General features: G+C 52.5%; 1 protein-coding gene across 1 annotated transcript in view; it reads right to left on the bottom strand.

The window, feature by feature from the left end:
• DLG5 (discs large MAGUK scaffold protein 5) overlaps nt 1–14806 on the bottom strand; it is a 122664-nt gene that overhangs the window by 73304 nt on the left and 34554 nt on the right. The window contains exon 2 of the mRNA XM_026504531.4: nt 960–1028. Coding sequence (XP_026360316.2) covers nt 960–1028 — 69 coding nt within the window. The remainder of the gene's footprint in view (nt 1–959; nt 1029–14806) is intronic.

The following is a 14806-nucleotide window of genomic DNA, read 5'->3' as shown; positions in this document are numbered from 1 at the left end:
GCAGCCCTAGCGAACAACGCGCTCCGTCCCCACTGGACCGGTCTTACTGGGCTGACCTCGCTCACGGTATGCACTCACAAAACCGTCTCCCCCGCGGACCCTAAGATCCACAAACACTGGGACCACGTCTGCCCTAGTCCTCACACATTCCAAGCCCACTTCTGGCACGGCAGAGGGGCTGGGTAAGTGACGGTCAAATTAACACATAAAAGGTCCGCCCCCCCGCTGGGTCTGGAGTCCCTGGCAAGAGCACCAATTTCCCCGTCTATGTGGAGGGCATAAAATCACTGCACCGGATGACCTCCCAGGGCCCTTCTGGTTACAGAAACTCCAAGACTCTCCACTCAAGGTGTATGCATCCATCAGGGTCAGATCAGGACACGAGAAACCACACAGGGGTGTTAGACAGAGGGCACATGACGCAGGAATGGGTCCCAGAGGTATGGGAAGGCTGGGAGACCAGGACACCTTCCCGCTGGGACGTCTTCAGTGAAGGGAAAGCAGGACCGGCTGTGGGCTTCTGGAAACACATGGATGGGCTACTCCTGTCCCCAAGACAACACACAGCCCATGGGGCTGTTCCTGCTTACAAAGGACAGTCCCAAAAGGGGCCATTCTCATGGTCAGTGGTCACTGAGGCACAAGGTCAGGGTTGAGGGGGGTGACAACAAGCTGAGAAGTCCCATGCCCTGACAAAGTGAAGGAATGGTGAGACACAGCCCCCCTCCCAGCACCTGCCAGCACCAGACTCCTGCTCCCCCTGCCGCCCCCATTAGTAGGACATGCTGCTGATGGGAAAGGTGTGAATGGAATCGACAGAAGATGGCCCCATGAATCAGCTGACAGGTGAAGCCGAACTCCCACCCCGCAGACTCGGGGCTACCTCGGCTCACACTCAGCCCCCCTCCCCGACCCTCCCGGTGCCCTCCAGGAAGGAGGGGTACCCAGGTCATACTCACCCACGCTGCTGAGGGAGCTGCTGCTTTCTGAGTCTGAGGGCATGATGGACAAGACGCTGTAGGTAGAGCCTGGGGACAGAAGGACAGACCGTTTGTTACTGACCCCAAACTATTGTCAGGCCAACCGATCTTCAGTCAGCCCCAGACTGAGAACCAGCACCACATCAGGGACTAGAAATCAGGTCTAAGGGGCCAGGCAGGTGTGGTCAACAGGGTCTAGTCCATGGTATTTCTGCCTGGCCTCTCACCTCACCCTTCCACTACCCACCTGCCCTGGAAACTTATGTAAGCGCAGACAGAGGGGAACCCATAGCCAGTTAGCCGGCTCTCCTTAAGACATCTGGGGAAAAGCTTAGCAAGGGAGCAACACGCCCCCAGGTTAAAACAGGGTCTGGGGATTTCCTACACATTATCAGTATGATGCTGGCTTCCTTGCAGAGAGCAACAGAGTGGAAGTTAAACATCCACGAACTATCTGTTCTTTTTGCCCGACTGTTCTGCTCTCGGGTTCTGACTGTATTCAAGTTCCGTCCTTAATAATTTAGTCAGAGACTGCCCCCTTATTAAAAGTCACTCATAAAATTATGAGCAATTACACTGTCACCAAAGCCAAGGAGCAGTACGTGCCCCTTCTTGGCCAACACTTTAATGTTGTTAACTCGGTGCTGGACACACAACCGTGCCACACCACAGTTTGGTCTGAATTCGAGTATTTTCTAAGCTAGGATGTAACCCACCTGGCATCAGTATAACCTCCGGGTGAAGAAGCCCCATTTCCGAACCAGCTCTCACGCACACATGAGCAGCTGGGTCACAATGAGCAAGTCGCTTGTTTTCTGGAAGTCTGCTCCCTGGCCTGTACAGGGAAGGGGTTCAACCAGACGGCCTGTAAGGTCCTCTCCCCCATTCCATCTCAGGATTACACTTTCCCCTGACGGCGTGCTTTGCTTGTGACTACAGTGACACCAAGTTAAGAGGGAAAACCGACTCTGAGACAATCTTGGAAACTGAAAAAAGCACCACATGCACGGACAGTGGGTCCAAGAAAACAAGATAACGGCAGGAATGCAATGCTTTGTCCTTGGAACCAGAGGAAAGAGGTGTGTGCACTGGGCAGAGGGGCAGAGTGGGTGAGCTAGAGACGGGATTTTTGCAGTAAAGTCTCTGAACAAGACTCAGGCTCTGATGAGGAAAAGCGGCCAAGAACCAATGAGATCTAGAGCTCGGGGACCAGAAACATGGGGGCCAGATTTAAGGCTTCTCTCCCACCTCAACTCTTGACTAGCTACCCAATACCTGCACACCCTCCAAAGGGACAGGAAAGGGATGAAGAGTTGGGGGGAAGCAGGGGAGAAGGAGGAGGAGACTCTGGGGACAGGAGGGAGGAGACCACCAGGGTGACAAGAGACCCCGAGCAGAGGGGAAAACTTGGGCGGAGCAGATGTAGGGCAGACACACGGGCAGCCCTGGTATCCCGGTGTGCAGGGGAGCTGGCAGGAATGCCCCCCAGTAAAAGAGATGAAAGCAGAAAGCAAAAAGAAAAAACACGGAAAAGGGACTTTGGTGACGGCGAGAACTAGGACAGCGGCCGGGCATGACTGGTGGCCTCATTATCAAATTTTCTGAGACTGTCTTAAGAAGCTGTGGGTGTTCTGTTGTTATACATTCGTCCAAACCCTTGGAGTGTGCAACACCACACGTGAACCCTAATGTAAACTACAGAGTCTGGGTGACAACGACGTGCCAGTGTAGGTTCATCAACGGTAACACAGGTACCACTCCGGTACGGGATGTGGGCGGGGCTGTACGTGTGGGGGGGCGGGGGCATGTGGGAATTCTCTGTGCTTTCCCCCCAATTCTGCTGTGAATCTAAAACGCTCTAAAAAAAATTTTTTTTTAATTAAAAAAAAAAAAAAGAACCTGTGGATGTTTTGCGTGGACTGAAGAGGATGACTTACGGAGTAGACAGATGTTCTGTCTTCAGACAGGACCGTCAAAGGGATCCACCCGTGCCACACGGCCCCTGGCAGCAGGCCCGGCCACGGCAGGGAGGTGCTGGAGAAGCCACGGGTGGGGAGCCCAACAGTCAGGGCTGGCTCGGTCTGAAGAGACCTGGGAAGGGCGGGACCTCCTCAGCGCACACCTCACTTCACGGAGGCCCCCTGCCCACTTGGCCCAGAGGCCACAGCGGGGTTCTGCACATCACTCAAGGGAGAAGGAACCAGAAAACCCTGCTCAGCCCTGAAATCCCTTGATCCCACCAAAAAACGAACAGCAACGTTCATGTATTTCAAGTTCCACCCACATGATTTGTTTTGCTGTCCATTCAACATTTCTGAGTTTTTGTCTCAACAAAACAATGAGCGCCACGAATTTCTCAAATCATCTCTCTCCCTGTACCATGAATGGTAGTAGGCGTTGCATAAGGATCGGTGCAGTAACGTCAGATAGAATTCAGGCACTCCGTTGGTATCTTCAAAGGACAAAACGTCAACACAATGCCGATTTTCTCAACTCAATCGACAGTGTCCTAATTATTATTTTCTTTACGGGGACAAGGCAGGCTAGCCAGCTGGTATGCTGGTGGGCTGTTTTCGAAAGATGCCTACTCAGAAAAGCAGGCACAAATAAACTCTCCCACTCACACCTCCCGGATCTCTGAGCGGGGCACGATCGTGCTTGCGACACCTGGGCCCGCGCGGGCAGACGCTCCCTGCAGGAATGCCTTGCTTCGTCCTCACTGCTGGCATCAGCAGAGCCCCGTCTTCCAGTAAAGCACCCCTCCTCATCAAGTCGTCTCTTTCCTCCCCCATGGCCAGTTTCCACTGTTAATTAAACTTGGCAGACATCCTTGTCTCTCTCCTCCCGTCTCCCTCCCTGGCTGGGGGAGTCAACTGGCCAACCAACACATTCTGTTCTTCTTCCCCGTCCCCAAAGTCCTGCTGAGGTGCTGGGGCATGACCTGGGGGCGGCATGACATCTCTATCTGCATCTCTGGGCATCTCCGCCCCCGAGTCGGCTGGCAGGGCTCCTAGGAGCTGGGGACTGGCAGGGAGTGATGAAAATTGGACAGGGCCCAGTTTTTACAATGTTCCCAGGGCCTTAGACGTCATTCAGAGAGAAAAAAAAGTCCCGAAGACGACGTTGTCTTGGTCATGCTTTGTCTCTGCTGCTATTGTTGTCTTAAAAAGCCTATGTGGTCAGGATGTCGGGAAAAGGCAAGAGGAGACACTCTCCTCCAAAGTCACGCGGTGTCCTTTCAAAGCCAGTGGCTTCTGAAGGGCGGGTGTCGGGCGTCATCTACCTCTGGGGTTTCACAATCGAATCTGGAGGCCAACAGGAGTCTCATCTCACGGGTGCACACTTCCCAGCCCCCCACAATTTCCTCAGGAGCTCCCTGAAGGCACCCGCACTCCACGTGCCCTGAAACCTAAGGCATACGCTCCACCTGGCAGAGAGGCCCAGACTAACAAGGGCTGTGGAATCAGCCCAGTGCCCCCACTGGCACCGCCCCCACTCCCTCCCCACGTGCCCCCCCACACCCCCCCTCCCAGGACAGCCGGGCACTGCCACTCAGGGCGCTCCCACAAACCCAGGCAAGCCTGTGCACAGGTCCTGGGAGGACCCAGAAGTCAGATGATCTGGAAACATTTTCAGGGAAGGAGACAGAGCATGAGCCTAGATTTTTCATAGACATGTAACCAGAGAGGGACATGAGGAAGGTCTCTAGTACCATTGGGACTGCCGGAGGACCCAAGCCAAGTGCAGGTTCTGATGTGGACAGATAAGGGGACCCTGAGACTCTGCATTTCTGACAAGCCCCCTGGGCACGGGGGTCCACAGACAGAATAAATGCAGTGCAGCAGGGCACCAAGGCTCCCCAGTGTCATCGGGTGGGAAGCCAATGCAAGCCATGGCAGGAGCCCTGAAACAGAGCCCACCAACTCTGGGACCCACACATTGTCTGCATCCTTCCCAAGAGCCCAGCCCCTGCTAATTGTGTTTACTCTGTGACTCAGCCCCATTGGGTCACGGAGACCACTTCAAAAGAACTTCCAGTAAAATCACCCAAGCGATAACAGAATGCCCCAGCCTGCAGCCTGTGGGGCCCAAGAGTGACAAACTTAGCTTGTCACCTAATACACCCCTCCATTCACCTGGAGCTCGTAAAGGCCCCGGTGACTCATGCTTCCTCCCCATGAAAACTGAAAGCAGAAGGGACTTGTTCCAGGCTTGAGCCAGCACGCAGAGCCTCTCTATGCTCCGGGAGGGCGAGGAGAGGCTGGCCTGCCGCACTGACCTGAGACAGCTCCAGATCACTGGGAGCACATGCGAACCAGCCCCCAAGCACCTGTGAAGGGGACGGTGAAGGCAAGCTGCGAGTCCCCTGGGGAGGCAGGCAGCCTCGCCCTGGCACCCTTCCCTCGCTCACACCTGAGGAACCCCAGCCAGAGCACAGATGACCAAGGGCGCCCAAGTTCTTGTACTCGCACGTGCCCATAAGGTTCCTGCCACGAGCCTGAGCCCTGCAAGACCCCGGGGCCAGGCCTGGGAAAAAGAAGACAAGCCAGGGGCTCAAGAAGCTATCCAGCCACTGTGAAACTCTGCAGAAGTCCCTTCCCCTCTCTGAGCCTGGGTTGCTCAACGGTCAAGGAAGGCAATAATGACTAGGACACCCCCATGGGCGCCAGCCTCCCACCTCTGCCACTTCGCAGCTGTGTGCCTTCAGGTAAGTCCCTGGGCGCCCCCTTGCCTGCATGTGCCCATCTGTAAGATGGGTTAGTAGGAGTACTTACCTGATAGAGGAATCTACAGAGTTCGTGTGAAAAGGGCCTGAAACAGCACCTGGCACAGCCAGCCAGCGCTCTCCATGCTAGCTGCCACCACTGCGGTCACACCAGACCTCCCCACCCCGCCATTCTCAATCCTCTGACTACTGAAACTGACAGCTGGACTAGCGTGACAAGGTCAAACGGGGCAGGATGACAGACTGCCAGACTATACGGTACTCGCTAATAATAGTAATAATAGCACAGCAGCAGCTAATAGACGCTGGGCACTATTCAGCGTCAAGCTGGAGCACTTGGCATGCTTATCTCAGTGAATTCCTAAAACAACCCTGAGGCTGTCACTAGGCCCATTTTACAGAGGAGAAAACTAAGGGTTAAGATAATTAAGAAACTTGCTTAAGGTCTTGATAGAGCCAGTAAGCGTATGAACAAGATATAAACCCAGTTTAGCCCAAAGTCTGAACTCTTGATCCCTACACCCAACACTGCTGCCAGGCTCTGCAAGGTGGAAGGGCAGTCAGGGGAGGCTTCATGGAGGAAGCTGCCTGGAGCTGGCCCTGGAGGATGGTGAACTTAGATAAGTACCCAAGAAGCCAACTCAGCCTCGAAGAAACACAGACAGAGCCTGTCCCCCTGTGCAAGTGGAAAGTCTCAGAGCAGAGCCAGCCCTGCTGGCTGACTTGTCCCCTCCCTGCCCTCCTTCTTCCACCAAGAGGACACTCAACAGGCATTGTTGAGATGGCATGGCTGAGCCAGAGATGGGACTGCAACTGGGAAGAGGGTGAGAGGAGCCATGGCTCCATGGCCCTGACATGTGCTGCTGTTTCCTGCCCGCCCCAACACCCGTGCCCATGCTGGGCGCAGAGGCAGGTCCAGAGCACGGGCACGCTCTTTCAACAGGCACCGACTCCGTGAGTTACAGAGATGAGGAAGGAGACAAGAGAGTGAAGAGTCCATGTGCTGTGCAGAGAACACCTCCCCGCTTCTAAGGACCATGGGAGGTGCTGGGAGGGAGGGTCAATTCCGCTGCTGAGAAGCCCTCCTGCAGAATCACATGGTCAGTGCAGCCACACCCCTCCCCAAGGTCTCAGCTTCCTTCCCTTTAAAAATATGGTGCAAGGCTATGGACACGGAGACCCAAACTAGGAGGCTGACAAGACCCAACATGTCAGAGAGTGACATGGAGTGACCACGGCCCCGGAACGGAGCAGCCAGAGTCTGGCCTATCAGTTAAGGACGTCCTGCTCCCTGCACGCTACATGCCTGCCTCAGGACAGGGAAATCACCTTCTCCCCGAGAGGCACAGGGAGGCTGGCAACGAACAGAAGTCCTGATGTTATGGGTCAGGGGAAGGCGCACCCCCTAGAGTGCAAATCCACCCCCCAAAGTGTCAGGTTTGTAAGACCCCGTGAGTCTTCCCCAACTGAGCTACAGCTGGAGTATTCTCTGCAAAGTTTGGAACAAGAATAACGAGCTTGCTCAAGTATCACAGGAAGGATGCCTGCTTCTCCCTTTTTGAGGTCATGGAAAGAACCAGTAGCCCATCTTTCAAAGGTGAAAGGGGGTGTTCATTTCCTAGCTAAGTGGAGTGTTAACCTTCAAGTGTGCAAGGGAGAAGTGCCAGGGGGTGGTGTGAAGGACGCCTTCTGGGCTCTAGGCTCATTCCTTAACCCCCTCCCGCTGGACTCCAGAATCATCTGTGAGATAAGGAACTAAACTACCTGACCCTGTGGAAACTCCCAGATGTCAGTGCTCTCACCTGTGACCCACCCCCATCTCCCACCAAAGCTGCCCTCAAAGCAAAAGTCTGTAAAGGAAGGAAAAACAAGACATACATGCCCAGAACTGATCGCTCAGTAAGATTAAAGTAAGATCCTTCTCTGTCAGGCCCTTTGAGTCCCCCCCCTCCCCTAAGGCACAAGATGATGGATGTTTGTTGAATTTCCAGAGATTAAAAACAGCGGTCAGAAAGCTTGCTTCCCCTCATCAGCTGGGAAAGGCTGGAGGCCGCCTTTGTTGTCTCCCTGTCAGAGCAGCTAAGCTCCAGGATGGGAGTAGCGGCAGGAACTGGGACCATCAAACCTGACGCCAGGTGGGAACACCTCTCGGTTCTGGCTTTCTGTCACCAAAAACAAGCGCTGTTTTCTTCTGTCACCTCCCAGATGGGCTGGGTTACAGTTCTGCACCTAGGACGTGGCCCAAAGCAGGGTCTGGTGGGCTCCCTGAGAGGGAGGCTAGGCCAGCATTTGGGGGCAGAGGGGGGACTGGGACCGTGTAAGAGTCTCCTACTAAAATGCAATGATCTAGGGGCAACTAGGTGGCTCAGTTGGTTAAGGCTCAGATCACACCCCAGGACCCCGGGATCAAACCCCATGTCGGGCTCCCTAATCAATGGGGAGCCTAGGCCAGCATTTGGGGGCGGAGGGGGGACTGGGACCGTGTAAGAGTCTCCTACTAAAATGCAATGATCTAGGGGCAACTAGGTGGCTCAGTTGGTTAAGGTTCAGGTCATACCCCAGGACCCCGGGATCAAACCCCATGTCGGGCTCCCTACTCAATGGGGAGCCTGCTTCTCCCTCTGCCTGCTGCTCCCCCCTGCTTGTGCTCGCTCTCTGTCAAATAAATAAATAAAATCTTTTTTAAAAATAAAATAAAATAATCTAGAGGCATGCTCCCCACCAAGGAACGTTACCAAGCTTGATCAGCATCCCCCAAACCACAGCTCAGGCCACTACCCTTGTGATAGCTCCTGGTTCTGGCCGAGCAACAACAAGGACACAGCAAGAGGGAAGAGGGAACCAGAGCAACGCAAACACCCACGGGGCAGCCAAGCCCCCACGATGCTGCCAATGGACAACTCGCTGTGGCACACCTGCCCCAGAAGAGACTTCTAACCAGCACCGCACATCACAATGCGCAGGAAGCAGCTCCCTCCGGCTCTCCACTGGGACTCCCTCTCCACTACTCAGTAAAGGGAGGAGAGCCTACCTCCTCCACACGGACTACCACCAGGAGTGTGCTGCCCTGCACCACCACGGGGCGTCGACACAAGGGCAGCTCCGGCCAGGCCCCCGCGCCACGTGGTCTCGGGCAAGCGGTTTCCACTCTCTGCGCCTCACGTCCTCGTTTATAAAGCAGGAAGAATGATAGGTACGAGGGCCAAAGGACTAAGGAGAGGTAAAGCCCCGAGGACAGAGCCAGGCACAGGGCAAGCAACCCATAAACCCTAGCTCTCATGACTGCTACCTGACCCTCCAGCAGGGGTGTGCCCTCCCAGTATCTGAACACAGCCCTGTGTCTTTGTTTTCTTGCCTTTAGGATAAGGAGATCCCCAGGCTGCTGGGTGGCTTGGTCAGTTAAGCATCTGCTTTTGGCGCAGGTCATGATCCTGGGATAGACTGGGCTCCCTGCTCAGTGGGGAGACTGCTTCTCCCTCTGCCCCTCCCCCTCCTTCATGCTCTTCCCTCCCCCCAAATAAATAAGTAAAATCTTAAAAAAAAAAAAAAAAAAAAAAAGGAGACCCCCTTTGCTCTCTTCCACCATTCTGCCTGGCCATGGCCAACTCCAATCCATCCCTGGTCTTCCTTGTCCTGAGTCACACGGAACAAGCCAGAGCACTCGGTATGTGCCTGGCATCCCTCCAGCCTGCCCAAACCCTCTCAGAGTCCTCCCTACCACCTACCACACACGGGCATCGGTCAGCACACCTCAAGAGAGATGGAGTGAGGGTGCTCTGTGCAAGGCATCACCCCTTGGTAGGCATGTGTCTGCCCCAGGGAAACACAGAGCCCATTCATTCACCAAGAGCTCAGCGAGCACTGTGCTAGGAGGTCCTGAGGGTGAAGCAGAGAACGAGAGACTGAGTCCCTGCTCTCATGGAACTCACAGGAGTAGGGGTGGAAGAAGAGGGCTAAACTAATAAACAAATGCAACCTGCAGCAGGTAACGAGCACACTATGGAAGGTGCCTGGGCTGGGTTGGAGAGGTGGCTGGTGCAGTACAATGGTGGGGGGATTCTCTGAGGTCACGCTGAACAGAGACCTGAAGGAAGTGCAGAGTGCTGAAGAAAGACTGTTTCAGGCAGAGGAACAGCAAGTGCAAACTGTACCTGCACTCCACCCCCTCCCTGAACTTCCCTGGGTATGGAAGAGACAGGTGGAAATGAGTCAGAGGGACAGGGAGAGCCATCAATGAGCACGAGGCACCTTACGTGTTTGGGCTCCAGCTTTCCTTGAATGTACTAATTACCACATTCTGACTACTCATAGCAGCTAATATTTATTGAGTACTTGTCCCAGGGAAGGTACTATTTATATGGATTATTTCATTTAATCATCCCAACAACACTATGAGAAATGGACAATTAACTCATTTTCTAAATGTCGAAATACAGGCTAGGCGCAGAGAGGCTAAGTAACTCACCCATGTCCACAAAGCTACTAAGCGACGGATCCAGATTCATGTAAGACTCTTACCCATTAGCCCAGTATTACTTCCTTTCCACCATGGTCAGAAAAAACAAAACTCACCCATTCTTTGTCCCAATGGACAGCAGAGGGTGTGAGCAGCCATCCCCCTCCTCAATGACAACGCTCAGGTGAGGAGAAGCATCAAGGAGTCACCACTGATGGGTTGGAAACTCTGGCGGGGCTGTGCCAGAAAGTGGCTTATGCACCAGCATTTGGCACTATGGCCAAGGTCAGCTTTCCAACAGTGGGAGGGAAGGAGAGAAAGATGGGTTCCAGTCATCTCTGCCACACCTCGGCTGCCAGCCTTGTCCTCCCATCCTGGCTTCAACCCCTCCAACCTTGTCACTCCATCAGCCACCAGCTCATCCTGGTCCACCCAAGGGAGACCAGCGCAATCTCTGGAACAAGCCAGATAGATATTTCCATCCTGGCTTAGAAGGCGGCGAACAGAATGAACCAGTAGGGTTTGGGGAACCTGCTCGTGACTCTAATGCTCAGACTGAAGGCAAAAGAACTGCCAAATGTCTCCCTCCCACTGTCCCTTAACGCCACATCATCCCCCAAATGGCCACTGTCCATTAATCTGAGATCAGGGTAGGCTGAGGAGTCAGCCAGAGGGAATGATGGCTCTGGGAACAGCCCAAGTCTCAGGGCGTAAGCTGCAAAGCAGGCAAGGACATGATACCCAGGCCGCACAGGTCAGGGACACTCAGCCCACAAAGGCCAGGGAGGAAAGCTCTCGCTCTCACCGGCTGCTGCTCATGAGCTGCTGTCTCTGCCCCTTTCCCTTCAGCAGCATCAACAGCACCCTCCCCATCGGCTCTGCGTGGTGCTTCGAAAACTACTGACCACCGGGTGCCTTGGTGGCTCAGTTGGTTCAGCATCTGATTTCGGCTCAGGTCATGATCCCGGGGTCCTGGGATTGAGCCCCACATGGGGCTCCACGCTCAGTGGGGAGTCTGCTTCTCCCTCTGCTCCTCTCCTAGCTCATGCTCACTTTCTCTCTCTCTCTCAAATAAATAAATAAATAAAATCAAAGAAAGAAAGAAAGAAAGAAAGAAAGAAAGAAAGAAAGAAAGAAAGAAAGAAAGGAAGAAAGAAGGAAAGAACGAACTACTGACCACCACGCTGGGTCCCCAGGACTCTGAGACCACAGAGAACCGCTTACCTCCCCAACCGCACAACATTCCTAATGACTTTGACCCCACCAGGACCCCAGCCACAGGCATGGGAGGTACAAAGTGACTACACAGAGCGCAGGATCAGGAGCCAGATGGACCTGGGCTCTCCCTGGCTCAGTCACCTCTAACGGGTGGCCAGGGGCCAATGATTTTCCTGAGCCTCAGTTTCTCCATCTACACCCCGGAGCTATAAAAAGTCTTCGTCTGTATCTCACAGACTGTTGTGCTGGCAAATGAAGTTACAGATGCTGAAAGTGCTTTGTAACTGGAAAGGAACTGCTCACAAACGCTAACGTGCCCAAGACCCCAGGCCCCGGCTCCCTGATGCCCCAGCGCTTTGTTCCCAGCTGCCTTCACTCTCCTCCTCTTCACTGCTGGCCTCTTCTCTTTCAGAAACTCCTTTTCCAGGACTCTTATTCGAAACACTGCGACAACAAACACAGGAAATGAATAAAGAGCGAGCACTGTGTTGGATGCCAGCAGTACCCAGCGTGATCTACAGACTCCGGGCAATCCCTATCAGAATTCCAATGACCTACTTTGCAGAAATAGAAAAACCCATTTGAAAATTAAAATGGAGTCTCAAGGAACCCCAAATAGCCAAAACAATAATGAAAAAGAAGAAGAAAGTCAGAGGAGTCATACTTCCTCATTTCAAAGCTTGCTATGAAGCTACAATAATCAGAACAGTGTGGCACTGGCATAAAGACAGACACGTGGGCCAACGGAACAGGAGTAAACTTCCCACAAATGCTCAAATCATCCTGACAGGTGCCAACACTATTCAATGAGGAAAGAACAGTCTTTTCAAGAAATGATGCTGGGAAAACTGGATATCCACATGCAAAAGAGTGAATCTGGACCCTTATCTAAAACCATACAAACATTAACTCAAAATTAATCCACATCCTAAAGATCAGAGCAAAAATTATAAAACTCATAGTAAAATATAGGGCTTTATGACACTGAATTTGGGAATGACTTCTTAGATATGACACCAAAGTCATGGGAAACAAAAGAGAAAGTCAGATATAATAGGCTTTATGAAAATTTTAGAATTTTGTACACTGAAAGGCACTACCAACAGAGTGAAAAGGCAGCCTGCAGAATGGTAGAAAATATTTGCAAGTCACATAAATGAGAAAGGATTAATATCAGAATATATAGAGAACTCCTAAAATAACAACAACAAAACCTGATTCAAGAATAGGCAAATGAGGGGCGCCCGGGTGGCTCAGTCAGTGAAGCATCCAACTCCTGTTTCTGGCTCAGGTCATGATCTCAGGGTCCTAGGACTGACCCCTGATTTGTCCCCTTGCTGGGCACAGAGCCTGCTTAAGAGTCTCTCTCTCCTTCTGCCCCTCCCCCACCTCCAGCATGCACACATGTGCACATGCTCTCTAAAGATTTTATTTATTTATTTATTTATTTATTTGAGAGAGAGAGAGAGCATGAACGGGGAGGGGTGTGTGAAGGGGGAGAGGGAAAAGCCGACTCCCCGCTGAGCAGGGAGCCCCATGTGGGGCTCAATCGCAGATTCCTGAGATCATGACCTGAGCTGAAGACAGATGCTTAACCAACTGAGCCACCCCAGGCGCCCTTCTCTCTCTTAAATAAAAGAAAAAAGAAAAAAAAAAAAGGCAAATGACTTGAATACTTGAACAGACATTTCTCCAAAGAAGATACACAGCCAACAAGGACATGAAAAGATGCTCAACATTACTCATCCTTAAAGAAGTGCAAATTAAAGCCGCAAGGAGCTACTCCCCCAGCCGGCTTGGGGTGACTACCATCAATAAAGCAGAACGAGTGTGGGTGACACATGTGCAGAGATGAGAACCCCCTGCACTGGGTGGGAAGGTAAGACAGTACAGCCACTGTGGAAACTGGTATGGCAGTTTTTCAAAAAATTTAAAATAGTGTTACCATAGGATTCAACAAATCCACTTTGGGGCATATACCCAAAAAAACTGAAAGCAGGGTCTCAAGGAGATATTCCTATACCCATGAGCATTACTCACAATATCTGAAATGTGTGAGCAACGTGAGTGTCCACTGCCGGATGAACGGATAAACAAAATGTGGGACATAATACACCAGCGTGTCCCCCAGCCTTAAAGTGCCAGGAAATTCAGGGGCACCTGGGTGGCACAGTCGAGCAGCCAACTCCCGTTTCGGCTCGGGTCCGGCTCCGCACGCAGCAGAGTCTGCTTGACATTCTCTCCCTCTCCCTCTGCCCAGCTGCTTGTGTCCTCTCTCTAAAATAAATAAATAAAATCTTTAAAAAAAAAAAAAAAAAGCTAGGCAATTGGGACATGTTGTACAACACAGATGAGTGTTGAGGACGTTACGGTAAAGGAAAGAAGCCAGTCACAAGACAACTACTGTGTGATTCCACTTCCACGAAGTATTGAAGGAATCAAAATCACAGAGACGGAGAGTAGAATGGTGGTCGTCAGGGGCTGGGGTGGGGAGGGGGAAATGAGGAATTCCTGCTTAATGGGTAGAGTTTCATTTTTGCACGATGAAGAGTTCTGGAGATCAACGGTGGGGATGGTAGCACAGCATGAATGTGTTTAATACCACGGAACTCTATGTTTAAAAATGGTTAAGACGGTAAATATTGTTATATGTATTTAGCCACCAAAAAACCAAACCAAAACAAAACAAAGGCAAGGGCTTTGTCCCCCTCTCTATTATAGTTACCCGAAATCCTTGAGGACAGTTTGGGACTAACATGGTCCCCATGGGAGACATCCCACAGCGCCTGGAGGACGTCACTGACAAGCCCACAGCTGCTACCTGGTAATGCGAAGCCCTCGGGTCAGAAAGAAGCGAAGGAAGGCGGGGCCAGATCTAGGGCTTCCTAGTAGGCAACCACACAGTACGTACTATCCTAGGCACATACAACATCCTGGGATGGACACCCTGAGAGGACAGGAGAAGGCATGAAAATTTCTGGAAGGGACATGGAGACCACTCAGGGGGACAAGAGGGTCAAAGAATGAAATCTTCTAGATGGCAGTGGGGTAGAGAGTGGTCAGAGGGGCTGGTCTGCCGCACCAAATGCTGGGGTGATGACATGGAAGGCAAAGAAACATCCAACGTGGTCATCTGGAGGTCAAAAATGATCTGCCAGTTAAGTAAGGCAACCGACTGGCTCCGGTTTCTCCATCAGAATCCATGAGCTTGGATTAGATCAGAAAAGGCAAGAGGTTCATCGTGAAAGAACCACCATGTCTTGTGACAGCTGCCCGAAGTGCTTGTGGCCACACCTGCGCTGTCAGGGAAGGAGCCATAACGGGTTAGGTAGGGCCGCTGAGGGCGAGACGGCAAGGCGTGCGCCACTGTCTGCCTGAGTAGTTCCTAAGGGCCAGTCCCACAACAAGAAACGCTATTTCGGGGCA

This window comes from Ursus arctos, unplaced genomic scaffold (genome assembly GCF_023065955.2).
Source record: "Ursus arctos isolate Adak ecotype North America unplaced genomic scaffold, UrsArc2.0 scaffold_7, whole genome shotgun sequence".
Classification (NCBI taxonomy): Eukaryota; Metazoa; Chordata; class Mammalia; order Carnivora; family Ursidae; genus Ursus; species Ursus arctos.
The sequence above is the reverse complement of the archived record's forward strand: the minus strand, read 5'-3'. Positions and strand labels throughout refer to the sequence as shown.